The sequence below is a fragment of the Crotalus tigris genome, unplaced genomic scaffold (genome assembly GCF_016545835.1).
Source record: "Crotalus tigris isolate CLP2741 ecotype Arizona unplaced genomic scaffold, ASM1654583v1 scf7180000017854.1278166, whole genome shotgun sequence".
NCBI classification, from domain to species: domain Eukaryota; kingdom Metazoa; phylum Chordata; class Lepidosauria; order Squamata; family Viperidae; genus Crotalus; species Crotalus tigris.
Genome location: NW_024096676.1, coordinates 67,842 through 90,719, shown reverse-complemented (window position 1 = coordinate 90,719; position 22,878 = coordinate 67,842). Strand labels below are relative to the sequence as shown.

The 22,878-nt window shown below is 38.9% G+C and overlaps 1 protein-coding gene across 2 annotated transcripts in view; it reads left to right on the top strand.

The window, feature by feature from the left end:
* PCDH9 (protocadherin 9) overlaps positions 1–15,570 on the top strand; it is a 545,848-nt gene extending 530,278 nt beyond the window's left edge. Inside the window, exon 3 of one of the 2 annotated variants that reach the window (XM_039343451.1) lies at positions 15,259–15,570. In XM_039343451.1, coding sequence (XP_039199385.1) covers positions 15,259–15,468 — 210 coding nt within the window. In that variant the 3' untranslated portion in view covers positions 15,469–15,570. The remainder of the gene's footprint in view (positions 1–15,258) is intronic. The other variant, XM_039343452.1, reaches the window with a different exon arrangement.
* The last annotated feature ends 7,308 nt before the right edge of the window (positions 15,571–22,878 follow it).

Sequence of the window (22,878 nt, the reverse complement as noted above, 5' to 3'; positions counted from 1 at the left end):
CAGGCACACAAGCAGCAATAGAAAGTATACTGGATTTGATACTTTGCTGTTTTAAGTTTTACAAAAGCAGGCCTAGGGCTTCTATGGACTTTGGTCCACCTTATGGCAATGACATCACCAGGAAAAGGGCAAAAACAGTGACCAGAGAAGGCAAGACTAAATCCAACCATGCAGTAGTGGGATTCAAATATCTGAACAATTGGTTCTCTTATTCAATGCCTCTGAGCCTCTGATGCCTAGAACAGAGTTCCGGAAGTGGCATCCACACACTTCCAGTGCACTGTTTTAGGTCTGGAAGGCATCCTCCAGGCCTCCGAAGCCTAGAATGGACTTCCAGAAGTGGTATCCATGCATTTCCACTGGGCTGTTCTAGGGCTGGGAAGCATCATCCAGGCCTCCCAGGCCTAGACTGGACTTCCGGAAGTCAGCCAGTTCTCCGAATTCAGGTAAATGGAGCTACCAGTTCTCCCAAACTGGGTGCGAACCGGCAGAATCCCACCACTGCAACAATGTTAAATGAAGGTAGTTCTATTATTGGTTAATCAGCTTGCAGGGAATTTCTTTCTTTCACTATTCAAGAAAAATCTCACCCTACCAGAAAGCCACTCTATGTTTTATTCTATCAACATTACGCATATTTCAAAGTGTTTCAAACCCAGTTTGGTTCTCAGAGCCTCTAATGTTAAAACAGCATCACGAATATTTTTTTTCCTCTCTCTATTTCTAATGCTGATGTCAAAAGTGATTTTCTAAATCTTGATTCCGTCGTTGCATCTCAAGTGACACACTGTCCGTTTTTGCTTCCTGTGAAGAAAAGACGATCCAAGTCGTGGTTACCTGCTTCTTTTCATCATCAGTTATCATCCTGCTTACAGACTCCTGTGGAAAATAGCTACAATTTTCGTATCTGTGATCCTTCAAAGCCAAAGATCAAACCAAGAGGCTGACTGAATTCTCTGTGTACTTTGTCAATCTCTGAAGTCAGAGATAAAATGATTTCTACACACATTAAGTTCTATGATACATTCCGTGGAGAGATAACACCTTAAACACCCCAATGTTTCACAGATTTTATTTGCTTCCAACTCTTGGTGTCAGACTCGTTGCTGATGAAAGTTTTTTTGCAACAGGAATAACATCTCACATCATCATAGTAAATTTAGGATGGTGCAAGCTGATATAAAATACTTAGATTACCGATATCAAGGCTCTTCGTAAAATTAGTGATAAATTTTAAAGTCTGGGATGAGAGTTGGAAGAATATCTTTTTTATTTGTTTTAATAGAATCACAGAAGTCAATCAATTCTGAATAAGCCATACTTAGCACCTGGGTAGAATAGTGTTAGTTACTTTTCAGAGAAGAAATTTAAATATTAGATTAGAGGCCTGTAATCTTACAGCCTAGGTCAATAGTTCTTCTGTATAGAGAAATGTATTTTTTTTTAAAAAAAAAAAGAAGTAACAATTCACACTGTTTTCAAAGTTGTTGTTACTTCCAGTGCACTCTTCAAAGCAGGTGTGTGTTTGTGTGTGTGTGTATGTACAGTGTGTATGTGTGTGTGTGTGTGTGTGTGTGTGTGTGTGTGTAGATAGATGATAGAGAGATAGATCCTCAAATATAAAATAAAGAGAAATATTTTGTGGACAAGACTTGCTTGGGAAGCAAAGATTCAATAGATCAATGGTAATAGTGCAAACTCCTGAAAATTAATTTGGCTGTTAGATTCATATAGCCCAATTTCTTTTTCTTTTCTTTCTTTCTTTCTTTCTTTCTTTCTTTCTTTCTTTCTTTCTTTCTTTCTTTCTTTCTTTCTTTTTTTTTGGGGGGGGAAATGACTGGGATAAAATATTGGAAATTGGGCTAAAGGAAGATTGTTATGGAACATGTCTCAAGACATTCTCTGAGATTTCCTTCCTTCCTTCCTTCCTTCCCTCCCTCCCTCCCTCCCTCCCTCCTTCCCTCCCTCCCTGTCTTGTATATCTAGACTAGTCTCTGCTGTCTTCTGGTAGGATTTTTTTTTTTTCAACAAGCTTTGCCTGATTCTTCTAGAGCTGATAGCAACTGGCCCAAGGTCACTCTTTAGCCAAAACTAAAACTCATGGTTTCCTGGTTTTTCCAGCTTTTGTCTTAACCACTGCACCAACCTGACCTTCAAGACTACCTCAGCACATTATTTTTTAATTGTGGATTGTTCATTCAGAATATACAAACATTATTTTTCTTCTGTCCTCAAGATGATATAGCTGAATTTACTAAATTGCTTCTGATCTATTTGATTTTATATCTCACTTGAGGAAGTTTGGGGTAATGTACTTAAAATATTGGATTAAACACTAGGTAAATCATAAAGAGGGCATGATGTAATAAGTTAGCTGTATTAGCTTGGACAATTCAGGTCCACTTTCTGCTTTTCCATGTTGGCTCCATTTATCTAAGCTGACAGCTCTGGTGTCTGTGGTATTCCTAAATATATGGCTTCTGTCTCAAGTCATAGCATGTTAGAAAAACTTATTCTCCAAGGGCAATCCTGATGCTCCTGCTCCGTTCTTGCACTCTGAAGAGAAGGCATGACTGATGACTCAGAATTAATTGTTACCCAGTGAGATGTCAGGGAGAAACATCTATTACATGGATTAGCACGCATGCTCTGAAGGCAATTTTCTAATGTGCCCGACAAACTTTAGTTGAGATCTCAGTGTCTTGGATATTGTTTGTTTCTTTTTGCACTGTTCAGGATGGTGAGTGTGCATACTTGTGACATTTCTCCATTTGCTCATTGTGCATGCCAGCCTTTGTCCTCTGCTTATATGCTTGTTTCAGGCAGTTCTCAACCTACAACCATTTGTTTAGCAGTCATTCAAAGTTACTACATTTTGTTAAAAAAGTGACATACAGCCAGTGGTGGGATTCAGCCAGTTCACACTGGTTTGGCAGAACTGGTAGCTAATTTTTGCTGAGTTTGGAGAACTGGCTTAATGCACAGTGCTTCCAGAAGTCCAGTCTAGACCCCTGAGCTCTGGAGGAGACCTCCCAGGCCTAGAACGGCCTGCCGGAACTACATGGATGCCACTTCTGGAAGTCCATTCTAGGCATTGGAGGCCTGGAGAAAGTCTTCCAGGCCTAGAACGGCCTGCTGGAAGTGCGTGGATACCACTTCCAGAAGTCTGTTATAGGGCTTGGAGGCCTGGAGGAGGCCTCCCAGGCCTAGAACAGCCCGCCGGAAGTGCATGGATGCCACTTCCGGAAGTCTGTTCTAAGCCTCAGAGGCCCAGGCCTGCATCCAATAAGAGAACCAATTGTTCAGGTATTTGAATCCCACCATTGCCTACAGCCAGTCCTCACACTTAACGATTGTTGTAGCGTGTGATCAAAATTTAGTATCAATTGGCAACTGGCATATGTGGGAAAGATTGAGGGCAATAGAAGAATGGGACGACAGAGAATGAGGTGGCTGGATGGAGTCACTGAAGCAGTAGTTGTGAACTTAAATGGACTCCAGAAGATGGTAGAGGACAGGAAGACTTGGAGGAACGTTGTCCATGGGGTCGCGATGGGTCGGACACAACTTCGCAATTAACAACAACAACAAATATGTGGTTGCAGCATCCTGGGGTCATCTGAGACTTTTCCAGCTCGCTTCCAAGAAACAAAGTCAATGGGAAATGCTGGATTTGCTAAACAACCACATGATTCACGACTGCACTGATCTACCTAAGAAGCATGGCAAAAACAACCAACTTGCCTAGTAGCAGAATATATGGTCCCAATTGTAGTTGTAACCTGAGGACTAGTTATTTATTGATCATGTCATGATGAATCCCAACATAATGGATAGTAGAAAGACTAAAGTTGCAGAAACTGACAAGAAAATGTCAGAGCAATGGATCAGGACCTTGTCCCAGAAATAGGAGAAAGTGGAACAGATTTAGTCCTGGTTGTTGTTCCCTAATCATTGGAAAGGTAACTTCTCAAAGCCACAAAGTATCTACACAAACATATCTTAATCAACATACTATGAAGTCAGTTGCATTCAATGCAAATTATTTCCCATAACTACACAAACTCTCTCCAAATATTCATTCCTGATAACATTTGGGGTAATATGTTGAGGTTTAATGTTCTGGCAGTAAGGTAGCTTAGAATGTTTGTCTGTATGATGCCTGTGTGAAAGTCTTTTTGAGGACCTCAGCGGCATTGTATTAATGTTATCATGGTATTTATCTTTAAAATGTCAGGGTTTTATTGTTATGGTTTTAATTTATTGTTAGCCACCAGAGGTACCAAAGTGAGATGCAGCCATATAAAAAAAAATGGAACCGTAAAATGAAATCATAAAATGAAATCATAAAATAAAGAAGGCAGAAAACAGAGGACTTGGGAGTCTTTTACCCATCAACACAAAATAATCTTAACAAGAAGTATTTTATTCTACATCATAGTTATTTATAGATAATCAACCTAAAAGTGGGGGGGCTATTAAACTAATCGCTCTATGGCTTGGTTTGTATCTGTTTTCTTTTAAAATTTGTCCCAAGAATTTTAAAATTGAGAATAATAAATGTGGTCATCTTTAAGGCATTTTCAATTAATTTAGATTTACTTCTAAACCTTTTATAAAGCCTGACCATTATACCAAAAAATCATATTTATGTGAAGCTCGCTGTCCAGATTCGAACTGCAAAGCTATTTCAGCCCCAATCTTGCTCTCTCATAAGCAGGCAAAAGGAGCTAATAATGGGGATTATTACAGTATATTATCATTGTGTGTTCCATGTTCAGCTAATGGAAGGCTAGAATATAAAGAGATAAGGCAAAAAAAGAACATGCAATTTGTTCATGCAACTAAAGGAATTGCATTCACTTTGAGTAATTCCTAACTCTGCTTTGAAGTAAATAAACAATATGCATGTCATACTGAGCGTTAAAAAGGTGATTGAATATTTCTATAATCCAACAGAAGAGAGTATTTGTATCTCAGTGTCTATGAAGATTCTTAATCGTGCAGGTCAAAAGGCAACCGGACTTTCTTGGATTTGTTTTATTTTATTTTTTTAAAAAAAACATTTTGCTTCTCATCAAAGAAGCTTCTTCAGTTCTAACTGAGTGGCAGGAAACAGAAGGATTTCTGTTCTTTGCGGTCGTATGATTGTTAGCACACTGAGAGTCCTTGAGGCCACTTGGGCATTTTATCTGTATCCTCAGAGTCACCTGAATCAGAGTGTAAATGGGTGTCTGAATCAGAGTGTAAATGGGTGTAGAACTTTCTTGGCCTGCTGAAAGGACATAGTTGTATAAAGGAGACCCAGTGGTGTTGTATTCCTCCCCCTCTGTTGACGGAGGGCTGCTCAGTTTTAACACAGATGGCCGTTTTGACTCATCTTTCAAAGCAGTGGTTCTCTCTATCCAGAATGTGAACTTTGCTGTCTTCAAAAGAGATTGCTTCTCTCTTTGATTAGTTTCCAACCATTGTTTCTTGTCCTTCCCTCTGGTGCTTTGGTGAACAACCTGCCCCCCTCTGCCTTGTGGTAGCCCCTCAAGATACTGGAACACTGCTATCATGTCTCCCCTATTTCTTCTTTTTTTTAGTCTAGTGCAGGAATAGGCAACCTTGGCTCTTTTATGACTCGTGGACTCCAACTCCCAGAATTCCTGAGCCAGCCATGCTGAGGAGAAAGGGAGAATTTCCAAGCTGACCCATGCTGGCTCAGGAATTCTGGGAGTTGAAGTCCACGAGTCATAAAAGAGCCAAGGTTGCCTAGCCCTGGTCTAGCCAAACCCAAGTCCTGCAGCCGTTCTTCGTATGTTTTATCCTCTAGGCCTTTGATCATCTTAGCTGCTCTTCCCTGAATTTTTTTCCAAACTCTCAACATCTTTTTTGTGAGTGATATGGTGGCCAAAATTGGCTGCAGTATTCCAGGTGTGGTCTTATGAGGGTTTTATAAAGCAGTAACAATATTTTGCATGATCTTGATTCTACAGTATGCCTCTGTTTATACAACCCAGGATTGTATTAGCTTTTTCGGTTGCTACTGCACTCTGCTGGCTCATAGTCAAGTGATCGCCCACTAGGACTCCAAGGTCCCTGTCACAGTTACTGTTTTTAAGCCAGGTCTTGCCCAAACTGTATCTGTGCCTTTGGTTTTTCCTGCCTAAATGTAAGACTTCGCTTTTCTCCACATTGAAACTCATTTTGTTGGATAGGGCCCATTGTTCAAGATTGTCAAGATCTTTTTGGATCTTGAGTTTGTCTTCTGGGGTGTTGGCTGCTCCGGCCAGTTTGGAAAATCCATCATTACTAGACCCTGCTTGTAGCATAGGTTGGGCTGAAAGAGTCATTAAATGAGCTTTCTCTAAGGAGAAGGTCTGGACTTGGACACTTTAACCACCATTCCATGCTCATACATTAATAAATGCCTAGAGATGGATGTCCCAAAGGCACTTTTCTAAAAGACAACTGGACTATCTTTTTTTCCCCCCTTAATTTGGTTCATTGAGAATCTCCATAGACATCTAAAGTTCAATGCCAACAACAACACAGTGTCTCAGCTTCTTTGTTATGCTAGTTATCAGAATCTTGCAAGGACTCTGGAACCAGCAGTGACTTCATGGTTTACTGGAAACCTTCTTAGAACATATTTCCAATTAATCTGTTTGATTTGGCTGGTAAATTATGGTTTTCCCTGGGCTTCCATGTAGGAGTCTGCAGTGAGTTCTGTCTGTGGTCTGTAGAGGCTTTGACTTCAAAAGTTACAAACATATCCTTCCCTCCTCACCCCAAATCTCTTTAAATGTGCAGTTTTCAAAGTCAAGTGTTTGAAACAGAGGTTAATCATAATGTACAAGGAAGACTCTATTGCTTTAGAAAAAAGCTTGCTACTTTTACACAAGGGCCGTGCCCCCCTAAATTGCCAAGGTCACACGTTCTGTTAAAGAAGACTAACAGAACAGAATACCAAAGGGATATTCCCCAGCTCTTATTTTCTTTCCCCCTTTAAACTTCAATGAGACGTTTCTTACGTTTTTATCCCAACATCAAATTTCATCTAAGCTTCAATAAATGACATTTCTAACAGTATAAGCACAGCCTAGTTCCTCGGAGAATAATTATCAGACTCTCAGCATCAGGTTTTTTTTTTTTCTGATAAGCCACAGCCTAACTTTTGCATATAAAAGTTAATTTTTAATATGCTGCCAGAGAATGAGAATCCGGGATAGGGCAAAGAAGGTGGAAACTATCCACCCCTACCCCATCCCAGGACTTGGGGGGAAAAAGAAAAGTTCACAGCTTCAGATTCGAAGGCTAAAAAAAAAACTTTCCCTTCCTCTGGGTTGAAGGAGGCTCATATACCCCTGTTTGAAATATCATCCAGCATCGTGATGTTATTCCCCCCCCCCAAAAAAAAAATTGTGGTTGCAACACAGTCTTGGAGAAAGGTTTAAGGAGTTACAGTTAAGGGATCAGTTTGCAACTGTTTGCTTTCAAATCCCAAACCCTGCATACATAGCTCCATTGAATAATCCCCACTAACCCTGTATTTTCCCCCCAGAGATGTAAAGGCTGCATGAAGACACAGCCATGAGCAACAGAAATACAAGAGACCCATGCCATTTTGGGAGAATGAAAACTATTCCCAACTCAAAGGAGACCAGCTTGTTGATCCTCCCATGTTGGTCTCACTGAGTTCAGTTTGCAATCTACATCTTGAAAAAAAAAAAACCCACAGAACATAGAATATTAGAGTTGGAAGGGACCTTGGAAGTCTTCTAGTCCAACCCCCTGCTCAAGCAGGAGAGCCCATACCTTTTCAGACAGGTGGTGGTTGTGCAGTCTGTTGTAAAAGCCAACAGTGATGGAGCATCCACAACATCTGAAGTCAAGCCATTCCACTGGTTAATTGTCCTCACTGTTAGGAAGTTTCTCCTTAATTTCAGGTTGCTTCTCTCCTTGATCAGTTTCCAACCATTGTTTCTTGTCTTGCCTTCTGGTGCTTTGGAAAATAGGTTGACCTCCTCTTCTTTGTGGCAGCCCTTCATATACTGGAACACTGCTATCACGTCTTTGATATCGTGTATCCAAAAAAGCATGATTCAGAATAAGCTTCCCACCCAAACAAGCAAAGAATAGATAAGCACAAGCCATGGGTGTTCTTCCCAAAATTATGATACCGTACATGTGTTGGGACAGGTGAAAGCTTTTGGATGGATGCAATTGAAGTTCAGTTATAGTTTTTTGTTTATTTGTTTTAATGTCTGACAGTGCCAGACAGAGCTCTCAGACATAAAAACCCTGTTTTAGAACGTAAAACAGGGTTTTCCTCAAAACCAGGAGTCTACAAACGTGGCCCTTTTATGACTTGTGGACTTCAACTCCCAGAATTCCTCAGCCTGGTACTCTGGCTGAAGAATTCTGGGAGTTGAAATCCACAAGTCATAAAAGGGCCAGGTTTGAAGACCCCTGCTCAAAGGTTTCAGACCTCAGGCTGAAGAATAGATGAGGAGGACAGAAGAAGGAAAAAAAAAACAAAAAACAAGCAGGATAAATTTTTTCCCCCTATTAATAGGACTGTGGTTTTAGACTCTGCCTAAACTGAAACCAGAGTCTGGACGAATAAATATTGCTTGCTTGATAAATAATTTGACTATCTCCATTCCCCCATATTGTGACATTTGGAGACAGATAATTCTTTGTTTATAAAAAAAAAACAAGCTGGTTTTGCATAGCTCGCAGATGGCAAGAAGTAGATGTTCTGTAGCTCTTCCTTTTGACCTACAAATATTCTCTAAGGAAGAAATGAACCCATCTGTTAAAAAAAAAAAGTTTCATTTTCTCCCCTAACCATGACAGAGAAACTAGCATTCATGGTTGTTTGTTTGTTTGTTCAACTGCTTGGTGATGTTCACTAAAATAACGAACACATTTGTTGCAGATGTTCGTTTAAAGCTCTGAGGGACTGAATGGGATTGGCTACTAAAAAAAATTGAGAGTGAAAGATAAAATATTGAAGAATTCCAAGTAGAAGTTTTTTTGTTTGATGCTTAATTTGATAGGGCCACAAACTTGTTTTTACAGCTTTGCTTAATGTCCTTCATTTTCTTTTCCATTCTTCCATTTTACTTGTGTGTAAAATGTGTAAACAGGTAGTACTTGTTTTTAACAACTTCTAAAAAGAAGTTACAATCCATATCTCATATTTGTTTACTGATTAGAAGTGTTTGCATGCAATCTATTCTTTAGAGTTCAGACCAGCCCATAACACTACAATTCAAACAATGGAATGATTTAACATTATTCTTAAAACATTTTTTGCAGCACTAAAAGAATAGGCTATGAAACAGATAGGCAAATAGTTGAGAACTATTAAAACATTTAAAAGACATCTAAAAGGTGCTTTCCCAAAAGGTAACTGGACTTTCTTGGTTTGTTGGTTTGTTTGTTTGTTGGTTTGTTTGTTTGTTTGTTTTTTGCTTGAAAACATTTCACGCCTCCTCCAAGAAGCTTCTTCAGAACCGAAATCCTGAAGAAACATTTTCAAGAAAAACAAAACAAAAAAAAGGCCAGTTGCCTTTTGGAAAAGCACCTGGATGAGAATTCCCACAGATAACATTTAAAAGAACATAAATGAATGTGCCTTAAGTCCCCTTGTAAACTCTAACCAGGATATCTTCTGCTTTCAGATTGGGTTTTTCTGTGGGTAGACAATGCTGTATGTAAGCTTGGTTCTAAGAAATGTAAGTTTGAGCACTTCAGTGGCTCTGCTTCCCAGCTGTGTTACACATACTAGGCCAGCTACAACATCCAAGTCTTCTTGAAAGATTGCCACATTGCGAGTACATTGTAAATATTGGTAATAGTCTTTATGACGTTGTGCCTACATGATTTTTCTTTCCCACTTTTCAATTTATTGAACAGAATAACCTAGTTGGAAGGGACCTTGGAGGTCTTCTAGTCCAACCCCCTGTTCAAGCAGGAAAGCCTATACCACTTCAGACAAGTGAATGTCCAGTCGGTTCTCGACAGCCTCCAGTAATGGCTGTTCCACCTATTAATTGTTCTCACTGTCAGGAAATGTCTCCTTAGTTTGATGTTGCTTCTCTCCTTGATTAGTTTCAATCTGTTGCTTCTTTTCTTACCTTCTGGTGCTTTGGAAATAGGCTGACCCCCTCTTCTTTGTGGTAGCCCCTCAAATAATGGAAGACAGCTGTCATGTCTCACCTAGTCGTTCTTTTCACTAGGTTAGATGTGCCCAATTCCTGCAACCATTCTTCATATGTTTTAATCTCCAGGCCCTAATCATCTTTGCTGCTCTTCTCTGTACTCTTTCCATTTCAATGTTTCAACATTCTGAAATAAGTGCATATATGAATGTGGTATGCAATTCGGCCAAAGCATGTGGCTTTTTCTTCCTCTCATGTAATTGCAATTGTTAAATGCATCTGATCGTTCGCATTCAGAAAAAGCAATAGAACTTAGCTTTTAATTTGTTTGTCACTATATTACCTTAAAGCTTGTTGAAACAGCACAAAAGATTTTTTTTAATCTTAGTTCTAAATATTAGTGCAAACTGGACAGTAGGTTTTTTTGAGTCTGTTAAATGCTCTGATTTCAAATATGGTGACAAAGAATACAGGTGTAACTTATACTCTGCAACTTGTAATGTGCAGTTACAATAAGAATGACATAACACAAGGAGAAAAAAAAAAGACAAAGAGGGACCTTCTAAATATTCATGTTATCTAGTCATAGGAACCAGGCTTTGTATAAAAGTCAGTATTGTCTGGGGAGTCATGCATAATGATTTCTTATCTGAACAATGTTAAGAAAAGAGTAGTTTTGAAAATGTATAAGTCCCACATTTTTATGTATATGAGTGTTGAAATAATATTCATCGTGAAATTCTATATATGTCATTTTGGAAGTAAGTCCCACTGGGTTCAATGGGGCATAGTCTCAGGGAAGGGTGAGTAGATTAGATCCTCCATTCATTTTAAAATAGGCACACACCCTAGTAGAAATATTCCATTGCTTTCAATCAAATGGCATTGCAGGTTTGTTGTTGCCTGTTAATTATTTATTTGCTGGAAGAAAAACGAAAGTTGAGAAAAGCTGAGGTAAAATTTGAAGATCCAATCTGGCTTGGTCACCAGGACCAGAGATTTAATCTTCCAAGCTTTTGGACTTGTGCTGAAGCCCATCCTTAGGGAACTACTTTCTACTGAAATGTGTCTTTTGGGTTACTCTATGCATCATACTGATGTGATTGCCTGTCAACGTTGCTAACATCGGATGTTTTTGCTTTGACAACAATTGGAGATGCAACCATTTTTCTTCTTATGTTTTACTTTTAGAGTTAGAGCAAGAGTTAGATGATGCTGGGGGAGGAATGTGCCCGAGAGTTCAGCTAGACATAACAATACTGGACCTAGCATGTGAACCAAGGTTATTGGAATAAGAGATGATAAGAATTGGTGACTGGAGGACTGGAGGGAAAGCCTGCATTTCAAACTAATTGGAGAATGTGATTTATGACTGTTAATTGGAGGAGGGAATTGTGCTTTGATACTATGTGCTCAGGAGAGGGAAATCCAGTTTTTGGCTTCAATTATGTTAGTGCCGATGCTATGCTCCTCTAATAAAGATTCTTTAAGGTAAACAATGCCTCAAAGTTCTTTGAAGAGTTTCATTTGTCGGAACTATGACAGTGCCTAGTTGGGTGTGGCTTCATATTGGTTAATTAGTATATTGATGGCTGACTATTGACTATTGTTTCCTTAGACTGATAAGTCCTCGGCTCCTAAGTCCTTGATAAGTTGATGGTAAAACAGCACTCCTGTTGACTGAGAAGGCTTCAGTCCTTTCCCTATCTTGTAAGATTACAGAACCAATCAACCAATAGGAAGCCACATCATAGAGGTCAAAGCACACATTCTGGTAGAGAGAAGTTTCCTGAGCACAAGTCCAAAAGCTTGGAAGACTAAACCTCTGGTCTTGGTGATTGACCCAGACTGGATCCTGTAATATTATCCTTAAGACACATATATTTGCCTTCATTTATAAAAAAAAACTTGAAGAACTGAAAATGGAAGATGACACACACAGACACCCAAAAGTGAAACAAGGTGATTTTGCAATTTAAAGACACATATGAAAATATCCAAGTGATCTGCATCTAAGTTAAGTCAGAGAATCTTAACTCCAAGGTCAGCCAAGATGAATAGTCTTAGAAATGATGAGAGTTGGGTTTCAGGCCTTGTCTCAATATGTCCTCAGAACACAACCTGGATGGTTGGTCTGTATTAATACTCCAATGGTGCAGATGTAGTAATATGACTGGTGATTAATGGTGATTGTCACTTCAGACTTGATTGGAGGAATCATTATCTTTCAAGGTCACATCTCCACTTTAATTACTAGTGTTGTAAGGAAGCCTTCTAACCTTGTTAGAAGACTCACTTCATCAATTACAAACAAGCCCTTCAAGTCCAAATGCTACAGTGTTCAAATGGGTGACCAGCTTCATCTATCTTCCTAATTAGATTTATTTGGACTTAAGTACAGTGTCTGTGTATGTACAGTAGTCTTGGCATTGTCTAGAAGTCAACTCTGCACAGCGTTAAATTAAGACTGTTGGGTAGAAGCAAAATGCCATTAAATAAACAAAATGTATAGCTCTCATGTTCCATTTCAAAATTCAGAAGGAGAGCTTCTGCATATTATTGAAAATGAAACATATATGGAAGTGGTTGTATATTTTTCAATTTCTTCCCCTGGAGGTGTTGGATGTGCTGGGAAACAAGTACAGCACTCATTAAAGAGCATTCATTTTCCCCATCTCCCAGTAAACCTGAAATAAGACACAGCTATTTTAATGAGTCAGTCATTAAGACAGCCATGTATTTAATATAGCTATTTTTTTTAGGCTTGCACAGAAAAATCTAGATTAAATGTATCTCCCTAATCTTAAATGCCACAGGTAATAGGACCAAGTTGTGCAGTAGTTGTAAAATATGAGCATTTGTGTGCGCATAAACACATACACATACACACACACAAACACACAAATGCCTGTGTATCATCCACATTAGCCCTTTCCGTGGTATTAAAGCTTGTAAAACAAAGCTAAAGATTCCTGTTTCAATGTTGTTTCCTTGTCCCTTTTGCAAGCAAATTAAATTTGCCATCTCTTAATTGTGCACAAGAGTAAGTTTGTGTGCACATTGGGAGGAATATATTGCTTGCTTCTGAAACACCATTCGAAATATAGACTCTTCTAGTAATCTTACTTTGGGATCTAAGTACAATGTTAGCATGTCTTTGATACTTTTGTTTCAATCTAGTAAAGATCAACTATTTCATGATGATTTTGCATCTTGATCTTTCTTATGAGACATATTTGGATGTGATTGTACATAGTTCAATTTTTTTTCCCCTGGAAGTGTTGGCTTTCAGCTGTGGAAGTTTTTAAGAAGTGATTAGAAAATTGTTTGTCTGAAATGGTGTAGGGTTTCCTGCCTGAGCAGGGGGTTGGGCTAGATGACCTCCAAGGTCCCTTCCAACTCTGTTATTCTGTATCATCACCTTTCTGACTGAAAAATTCAAAGATTCCAACACATGTAGTGAAAGTCCACCCATATGTTCCTATTTCTTTTAATTTATCTAAAAATATGTGTATAACAATAATATAATAAGTAGCATGTGATGTTAGATATGATAGGATGATTTAGTCTGGTTATTTCTGCCATTAATCGATGATGGTAGGGACTCTTGTTGGGATTAAAAAATACTAGCAAAGATTTAAGTTATTGCTCCTGGATAAGTGTCACACAATAATGGGTGTGCCAAGAATATAAAGGCTAGATACTCTGGATCACTTTCTCAGATTTTTTTTAACCTCTTCGACCCACTTAGGGTGTGACATAAGTCAAGCCTTCACAGTGCAATATTTCAACTGCTATCATTGTCCCTTATTAGTGTGAAAATGCTGTTCAACAATGCCGCTGTGTAAAATTGGAAGAAATGTTGCTTCCTGCAGCAAATATGTGTTTAACTCTGATGCGTGGAGCCTAGTGACACATGTGGTTAGAATGCTGGGCTGGAGGTTAGAAAGCTCACATTCAAGGCCTGAGTGCTGCTGCTGTGTTGGGGTGAGCTCCTGTTACTTGCTCCAGCATCTTCAAGGAGATGAAAGGAGCCTCCCTGGGCACCTCCACAGCAGGTTATGTCACTGGTTAATCCTTTCAATCTGGAAGCAGCTTGAATGGTGCCTCATGCCATGAATGACATGGGAACTTTGATGGGTATCTTTGGGAAATAAAGTGGTTTTAGATTAGATTTGGACTCCTCAAGCAACAATTCCATGTGCAAAAGCAAGTGCCATTCTATAAATTTGGTAGTAAATGTGAATACCAGTTCCTAAACAGTAATATAATATAATACCTGCCCAGAGTCATGTTTGCATGTAGATCATCTTTGTCTAGACCAAATATATGCAATATCTTTATTACAGTTTTTCATGAGCCTTTACAGAAAAAAAAAAGTACAGTAAAAAGGGAAATAGGGAAATAGTGAGAGCTGATTTAATGTCAAGGGTCTGACTAATGAAGCCAACTAAGTAAGCACTGGCAAGACAATCCAATCTCTTTGTGGAAAACTTTATTGAATACATCATTTTAGCATGAATGTAAGCAAAACCAACTCTGGTTATTTCCCACACAACCCACTATAATCAAAATGTACAATTCTCCCTCCCCTGTATTAGTGCATGTCACATTGTCCAATCAAGAGTCAAAAAATTGTTATGGGAAAGTGTCTTCGTGGGTTGGCAAACACCTGCTGAAACATCCTTGGTTTGCATGGTTAGATTTCTTGTTGTTTGGAGTCTGCATTCCATTCTCCTCCTAGTGCGTTGGCAAGCTAAGAAGCAGTAATGGTGGCAATATATTGTGCGGGCTTAAAGCTTGACAACAGCATTTGAAGGGAAAAAGGGAAGGGGAAAAAATAGGATGGTAAAACAGCATGTCTAATTAAAAGTCTTGTGCTGTTGTATAACTTGGTTAAGATATTTGGCCACCTGACATGTGAACTTAGGTTAGCATCCCTTAAAAAAAAATAACAAACATAAAATTTGTCCGGTGGCCCTTGTATTTGGAAGGGATGGGGGTGATCAACCATAGATATAATAATCTATCGAAACAGAGGGAGGGGTGAAAGAGAAAAAGAAGAGCACTAATCGAGCTTGTCCTGTGCTCTTCTTTGTAGTCTCAGCGTCGTGTTACGTTTCACCTCCCTGATGGTTCGCAGGAAAGCTGCAGTGACAGTGGCCTAGGAGATCATGAGCCTGTGGGTAGTGGAATGATGGTCTCACATCCTCTTCCTCTGGTTCAGCCGCAGGACGAATTCTACGAGCAGGCCTCCCCGGACAAGAGGACCGAAGCAGATGGAAATTCGGACCCCAACTCTGGTGAGTGATGTTTTCTGACCTTTACACACCTACACACACATCCCTCGATACTGTTAAGATGTTCTGGCTGGGTTTTGCGGTAGCTGGTGAAGGAGGCAGGCTCACGTGTATGATGCCCGGGGCACTCTTGTGTTAGCAGCCGAAATGGCTTGAAGGATCAAAGGCCATAACCGGTCAGGGAAGTATCCATGACAAGAAGATTGAGAAGAAACAGACCAGCAGAGAAAAGGATAGAAAGAAATGAACACACCGTTGTTAATGTTGTGGATAGATTTGTTTGGACTTGTTGTGAGTCCTCGCCTGCCAGCCGAGTCAGACGAATCGGATGAAGGGGAAAGGTTGCCTGGGGTCATATCGGAGTCTGTGGAAGGCTCTGAGGAACACAAAGACTCAGAGCTAGATGCGACACCGGGCCCATCTACTCACGCTCAGGCAGAGAGACAGCTGGGTTGGGGGCCTGAACTGTTTGAAGAGGAGGAACAGCTGGGGCCTGTTCCAGATGCACAGATGCGGAGGGAGGAAAGGCATGCAGGACAGCGGAGGGTGGTGGGGGTGACTCTCCAGGAGAAGTAGAAGACTCTAAGAAGCCATGCCCTGGCTGGACTATAAAGGAGAGGTGTGGGAACAGGCTGGTTGCCAAGGATAACCGTCCATGCTACAGCTTCATGCTTCTGTCCTTGGATTTCTTGCCTCAGGATTCTTGGACGTTTAACCAGGTTTGTCGGCTTTCTGTGTGTTTGAGTGACTTAAACCTTGAGCATTCCAGCTGAGAACTCAGAGACTGATCTTGGTCATTTCAACAGCTAAAGGTTGGAGTTTTGTTCCATAAAAGCTGTGTCAAAATAAAAGGGGTTTATGTTACCAAGTCCTGCCTTGTTCAAAGGGATTTTTCCTCACAAGTAAGCAGTTGAGCAGTATTCGCGGAGGCTGGGATAGAACAGGACTCGCTCTTTGGTGCTCATGTGTGGTTTCAGGATTGATGGAAAAGACTTGTTTCCTCTTCTGAGTTTTACTTATGAATGTACTGCCAAGACTCAGATGATACACAATATGGAAGCCGGTGTTTCTTTCATGCAAGTTATTGTTTTCATTTGGTTGTTTCCAAATGTGCTGGACTTCAAACTTCTTAATCCCCAGTCATCATGGCTAGCCTTTGGTTGTATTGTCTGTTGGTTGTTGATTGAAAATTAAGACTTTTCAATTTTTATTTTTTTACTTTGATGAGAAGGATTATATGGAAAACATAAGATGGTCTCTGTGAATCATTCCTTAAGGAAACCATTAGCAGTTTTTTTGTATTTTTTTTTTTTTTTTTGTAAATTTAAAGCCAGTTTGCTTGAAGATTCAAGACACGTTTTAGCTTGTTTCTATCACGTGGCCTTGAGTTGTCTCCTTGCATTGTTAAAATATAAATAGTAACAATCTTAGCTTTCTTTTATCACACCATTCCCTAATGCAAAGCTTTTTTTCCCAAAAAAGTTTGAATGTCATCCTTGGGCATGTGTGAGCTTCAGTAATATTGTTCCTAAGTAAATCACTGCACTGACAATTTCACAAGCTGGCTATGATGGCATTGCAGACCTGGTTCCATACTCTGGATAAGCATGATGAAATAGGAGATGTGTGACATCGTACAGAGTTAGCATTTCTACATTGTTTGAGACTAAAGGAGGTATCTTTTGTTTGTTTTTCAATTTAGATATATTGCATCAGTTTACTATTTCACATACTGGTCTTATTATTATCAATTACAATAGAAAAAAAAATGTCACCAAATTTCAGCATGAAGCAGCAATTTCAGGAAACCCAATTGCTTATGCAGAGGTTGTGATTATGCAATTTATCATCCTCCATATAAGTTCAACATATAATTTTGACACAGAAATCTGTGGCAGCTAACAAAATGAACTGTGGGCCACAAAGAGTTTTTTTTTTGGGGGGGGGGGTGCGGTGTAACACCAAATGGTTTGTTAAGGATGTGGCTCCCAGGATAGTTAATACAACTGCTTCTTTGGAAGATTATTTAAAGGGACAATATATTTTCCTCTTTCTTTTTGCTTATTGCTTTCACTGTTTGACCAATTAAAATATGAAAATATTTGTAATATATTCAAATATTCACAAACATAAACATTGCTCCCAAATATTATCGTGGGTCATTTGTTTTCCATTGCTGTTTTAAATTGTGGGGTCCATGGTGCCCTCTGAGCTTGACTGCTTTCTTGCAGACATTTCATGACCAAACCAGGTAACATCATCAGTGCTATACTAATAGGACAAGTCACTCGTAAATAATCAGAGAACAAATCCCACTCCCTTCTAGTTTGGTTAATGAAATGAATTTGTTCCACTTTCTTTGTGTTAAAATTATAGAATAACAGAGTTGGAAGGGACCTTGGAGGTCTTCTAGTCCAACCCCTTGTATAAGCAGGAGATCCTATGCATTCCATTCTCTTCCTAAAATACTCCAGTGAAGGCAATTCTGAAGGCATGCAGTTCCACTGGTTAATTGTTCTCACTGTTAGGAAGTTTCTCCTTAATTCCAGGTTGCTTCTCTCCTTGATGAGTTTCCATCCATTGTTTCTTGTCTCACCTTCTGGTGTTTTGGAAAATAAGTTGACCCCCTCCTTCTCTGCTGCCCCCCCCAAATATTGGAACACTGCTATCATGTCACCTCTAGTCCTTATTTTCTCTAGACTAGACCAGTGGTTCTTAACTTTTTTGAATGAATCGCCCCCTTGAGCCAATGAGGAAGTTGTCATTGCCCCCCTCTCAATCACAACATAAGAAATAATTCTTCAATTTATGCAAACACTTTTTTTGTTTTCTTTAAAATTGTCATCTGGACCTATTGGTGCAAATAATTTATTTCCAGTCTTTTTCCCATATCTCAACTGTGTGAAAAATTTTGGTGCCACCCATCACTTTATTCCCAAACTTGATACATGTATTTCATTATTATCTTATTTATTCAAATGTAATGACCACTGAAAACAAAATTCAATTGCAAGAAAGTGAAATGCCCGAAAAGAAAAAACAGTAACATTTAATGATTGAATTACAAGTGAAGTTTAAGACGCAAAAAGAAATATAAAGGGGGCATAAGAACAAACCGCAATACGCATGAAGATAAGCGATGCATATTCACATATGTACAGTGTTCTGTACTGAAGCTAGCTAGAGGAAGATTTGAAAACACAATTCAATCCACTAATAGCGAGCGATCTGATGTTTTTGTACGACAGATATACAGCGATTCACTATACGAAAAAGTCTCAAAAGAATCCCCAAAACCTCTCGCTCCATCACCCCCATATCGCCCCTCTTTCGTTCCTTCGCCCCCGACGCCCCTTTTCATTCCATTGCCCCCCTGAAAAATGAAATCGCCCCCTGGGGGGCAATATCACCCAGGTTAAGAACCACTGGGCTAGACAGACCCAATTCCTGCAACTGTTCTTCATGTGTTTTATGAATGGAATGATAGAATAATAGAATCCCAGGTAATTTCTGTTCTATTTGCCTGACTGACAAGCAGGCTTGTGCTTTATACAGCCAGTCCTTAGGGCCTCCATTTGTACAACTGTTTGAAAAGGTGCTTGTTTTCATTTCAAGAACAGAAATATACAAAAATAATTTGCTTATAATATTGAGGTTGGGCTCTATTACATGCACAGCCAAATTAAAACCTGCTGTTTACATCTTAAAAAGCACATTCTGATCCCTATCTCCCTTTCACACATAGTTTTCATTATGTACTTTTCGATTTGAGTGTTTCCTTCTGGCGGGCTGTGCTTCCCAGGTGCACAAAAATCACTGTGTGTTGTTGTTCATGATGAATACCATTCTGTCTGAGATGCGTTCTGCTCTCTGTATTTGGGCGCTGCAATTAGGCTGAGGTTTCAAAATCTGACTGTATTCAGAGTTAAATATTCTTCAGGTTTAATGAAGCAGTGCGCCAGCAATTCATTGTCATATTTTCCCAGCTTTCTCAGTCAAGGAAGGGACAAGAGAGTTACACAATTACCTTTGCTTAATGAAAAAGCCTACCCAGTGAGTGAAAATTCTTAAAGCCAGCAATCATTCATGCTGGATGAAAGCATGAAAGAGATTTTCAACATTAGCTTTATGATTCACTCTCGACCATTCTGTTTATTAAGATGCAATTCTTGCTTACCAGATCCAGTGCTTGCAGTAATTACATGTGGTTCTTTCCTATTGATAGCACCCATGGTAACCCCTTCATTTATTCTCCGGCCATAATTTGTATTTAATCCTAGTATTGTTGTGGCGCATGTAATCATGATTAGAGTGTAATTTCTACATTTGATAGCCCAAATCCTCTATGAGTAAGTCATACTTGAGTGGACATCTGTGCGCATAATAGCCTCATTTGTGTTTTGTGCCTTCCTATTTTCTCCCCTCCTTGAATGGAACAAACATCACACAAATCAGTTTGCCACAAAAAACAATTGTGGGCTTATGAATACTGTATGATATTTTGCTGCAGAGGACAGGGACTGAAAATGCTTTTTCACATCTAGCTGACTTCCGATAGGTTAATACTTGGGCCGTTGTTATTGTTAACACTTTTGAATTGATGAAATCTTTCCTGCATTTTTTTTTTTTTGTCCTGCAAAAAGTCACAACTTGGCTTTGTAACTGGCTATATAAGGACAACTGGCTGTCCCTTTCCAAGATGCATAATTTCCCCATCAAATTGCACAGCATTTTCCCACGTGCCCAATGGAAGCTTGAAACTGAATCCCATTGAATGTGCTTTTAGTCAACTGTGAGAATGCAGCTTTCCACCAGTCTATGAATCATCCTTCAAATTCTTTCTTTCTTTGTTTCGGAAGCACTTTCAAATTATAGACATATAACATTCAACACGGAGCAACTAACATAGGTATAAAATAGGTCATAGAAATATAGAGTGTGTAAAAAAGTATGTAAAATAAATAGGATTAAAACTAAATAACATTTTCCAGTATCGGCCCAGGTGGACAGCGTTTTATTTCACAGACACAAGGTCTTCCTTCATGCATGTTGAAGGATATCATATGGACTGTAGCATATATGAAATGGATTGCTCTTCTCCACATTCACACAGATTGCCTATCTTTTATAGGAAAACCTTATTTCCTTAGATTGTCCTTTAATCTTTCTACTCTAGTGCACAGTCTATTCAGCAATTTCCATACAGGTCAAAGTTATTCAAATACAAAACATTCATTATTTAGCTGGTATTTTCCCCCACCCTCCAAATTCTGCTGGAAAAGTGTTGCACAAAAAGAGTGAGTTAAAATGACATGCACAGAAACACACATATTATACAGCAATCAACTTCCGAGGTCAAGACTACAACTGAGGAACAGCTTTCTCAAAACTTCCTCCCTTCCTAACAAGTAATCACAAAAACCACCTTAGTACTATGGAAGGTGAGTAAGGAACTACAAGGCAACTGAGCTCAACCACACAACTATATATTGCCTAGTCAAGAATAACCTTGGCCTGTATGAAAATCATTCAAGTATGCCCCTGTGTAGCTATTTAATATGCTATAGAGAGGACTTCATTTTCTCATTTGGACTTAAGAATCGTCTTCCGTCTTTTAAGTCCATAGATAACATCCACAGATGCAAAAAGATGACCTCTTCCTTGTATTTAGCTAATGTATCAATCAGATAACTTGACTGTTTTTGCTATTAATGTGGTAATAAGGACAATGTTCACATAAGTTTGAGTAATGTTGCCCGTCACCTTTCACTATCACAAATTTGCATGCTCAAAATTGCATAAAATATTAATTGCCTCAGCAAATAGCAAAACACTCCATGATTAATTGTTCCCTGACAACTTGACTTTATTGTGTCTGCTGTACAAATTGTAACTTGGTATTTTGTTTATGATCTAATATACAGAGGTAAAATCACTTTGTTTTATGACCAAATGATGTTGATATTTTTATGCACTTAAAAAAAGGGACATGTTCATATATTTGAATAGTAAGAAAACTCATCCAAAACTTGCAATCATGCTGTCCTCACATTAGATAATTACTTATTTGGCTGAATATAGTTTTAATAATGATACAATTAAAGCAATGGATATGCAAACGTAATAGTCTCAAATGTTATTTCAAATTAAGTGTTTGAAGTGGGAGATAAATGATACTGGGTCAATTCAAGGAAAAAAAAATTCCTATTAATGAAAGTAACAAATAGAATCAGTTTGTTTCTGCTTACTTTATTCATGGAAGGTCACTGCTAGTGAAATATACAAGACTGTAAAGTATATCATGATTAAACATATATAAAATCTCATGAATATAGATTTGAACTCCATGATCGGTTCTCAGGTTGTACATGAAAATTAGTCATTAATGGGAAACAATGAGATACTGATTATGCAGTTTAAGCTTAGTGCAAAGGATTTTATATGGATCACCTAGCTCAGGGGTCTTCAGACTCGGCCTTTTTATGACTTGTGGACTTCAACTCCCAGAATTCTTCAGCCAGCATGCCTGGCTGAGGAATTCTGGGAGTTGAAGTCCATAAGTCATAAAAGGGCCAAGTTTGAAGACCCTTGACCTAGCTTGACTTGTGTTAATCTCAACAGCTAAGCAAGGTCAACCCTAGTGAGTACTTAGATTTGAGAACACCTGGTGCTTATAGAGGATTTGGCTAGATTGAGTAGTTAAAAAACACAAACACACAACAACCTCTTCTATCTTGTTGCTGGGAGAACAACATAGATATGTTCATGTATTTTTGTCTGCATGCTGGGCAGCTTGGCTATAACAAAAGGCTAGACTGAATCAGCCTTAGACACTAATTCAGTGGGATTCTCTATGATTTGTAGAGAAAAACCATCAAAGAAGACTGCAGGATACAGGATGGATGTAGTTCAGTTGGGTACTTCCAGTTCTACTTGAAATCTTCTTAAACTTTACTTTACAATTTACTTTAAAGACTTTTAAAAGGAGGGTTAAATTATCATTTTAGGAGCCCAGAAAATTGCTGCCATCTAGAACTTCTGGTGTGCAGCTCTGTTTTCATGGCAGTGCATGACCTCAGAAGATAACAAACTGTTAAGCTGCAAAAGACAACTTTCAATTATGTATAATTCAGGTAACACTACAATAGCCTAATCTGGGAGGTATAATAGGGATGTTTCCCGATAAACAGTGGGAGAAAGGTGAAAGTTGGTGAGGCTGCTGGATGAAATTATACATTGATACCTGCAAGCAACAGAAGATATTTATTCATCTTCAAGGAGATAAAGAAACTAGGATATATTTAAAGGGTGTTGGGAAATGATACAAGTACTTATCCACAACAGCTATCTGTGCACAATAAATCCATTTATGTAAGAGCCAGAATTATATTTATGTTCACCAATTATTTTTTATGAAGTAG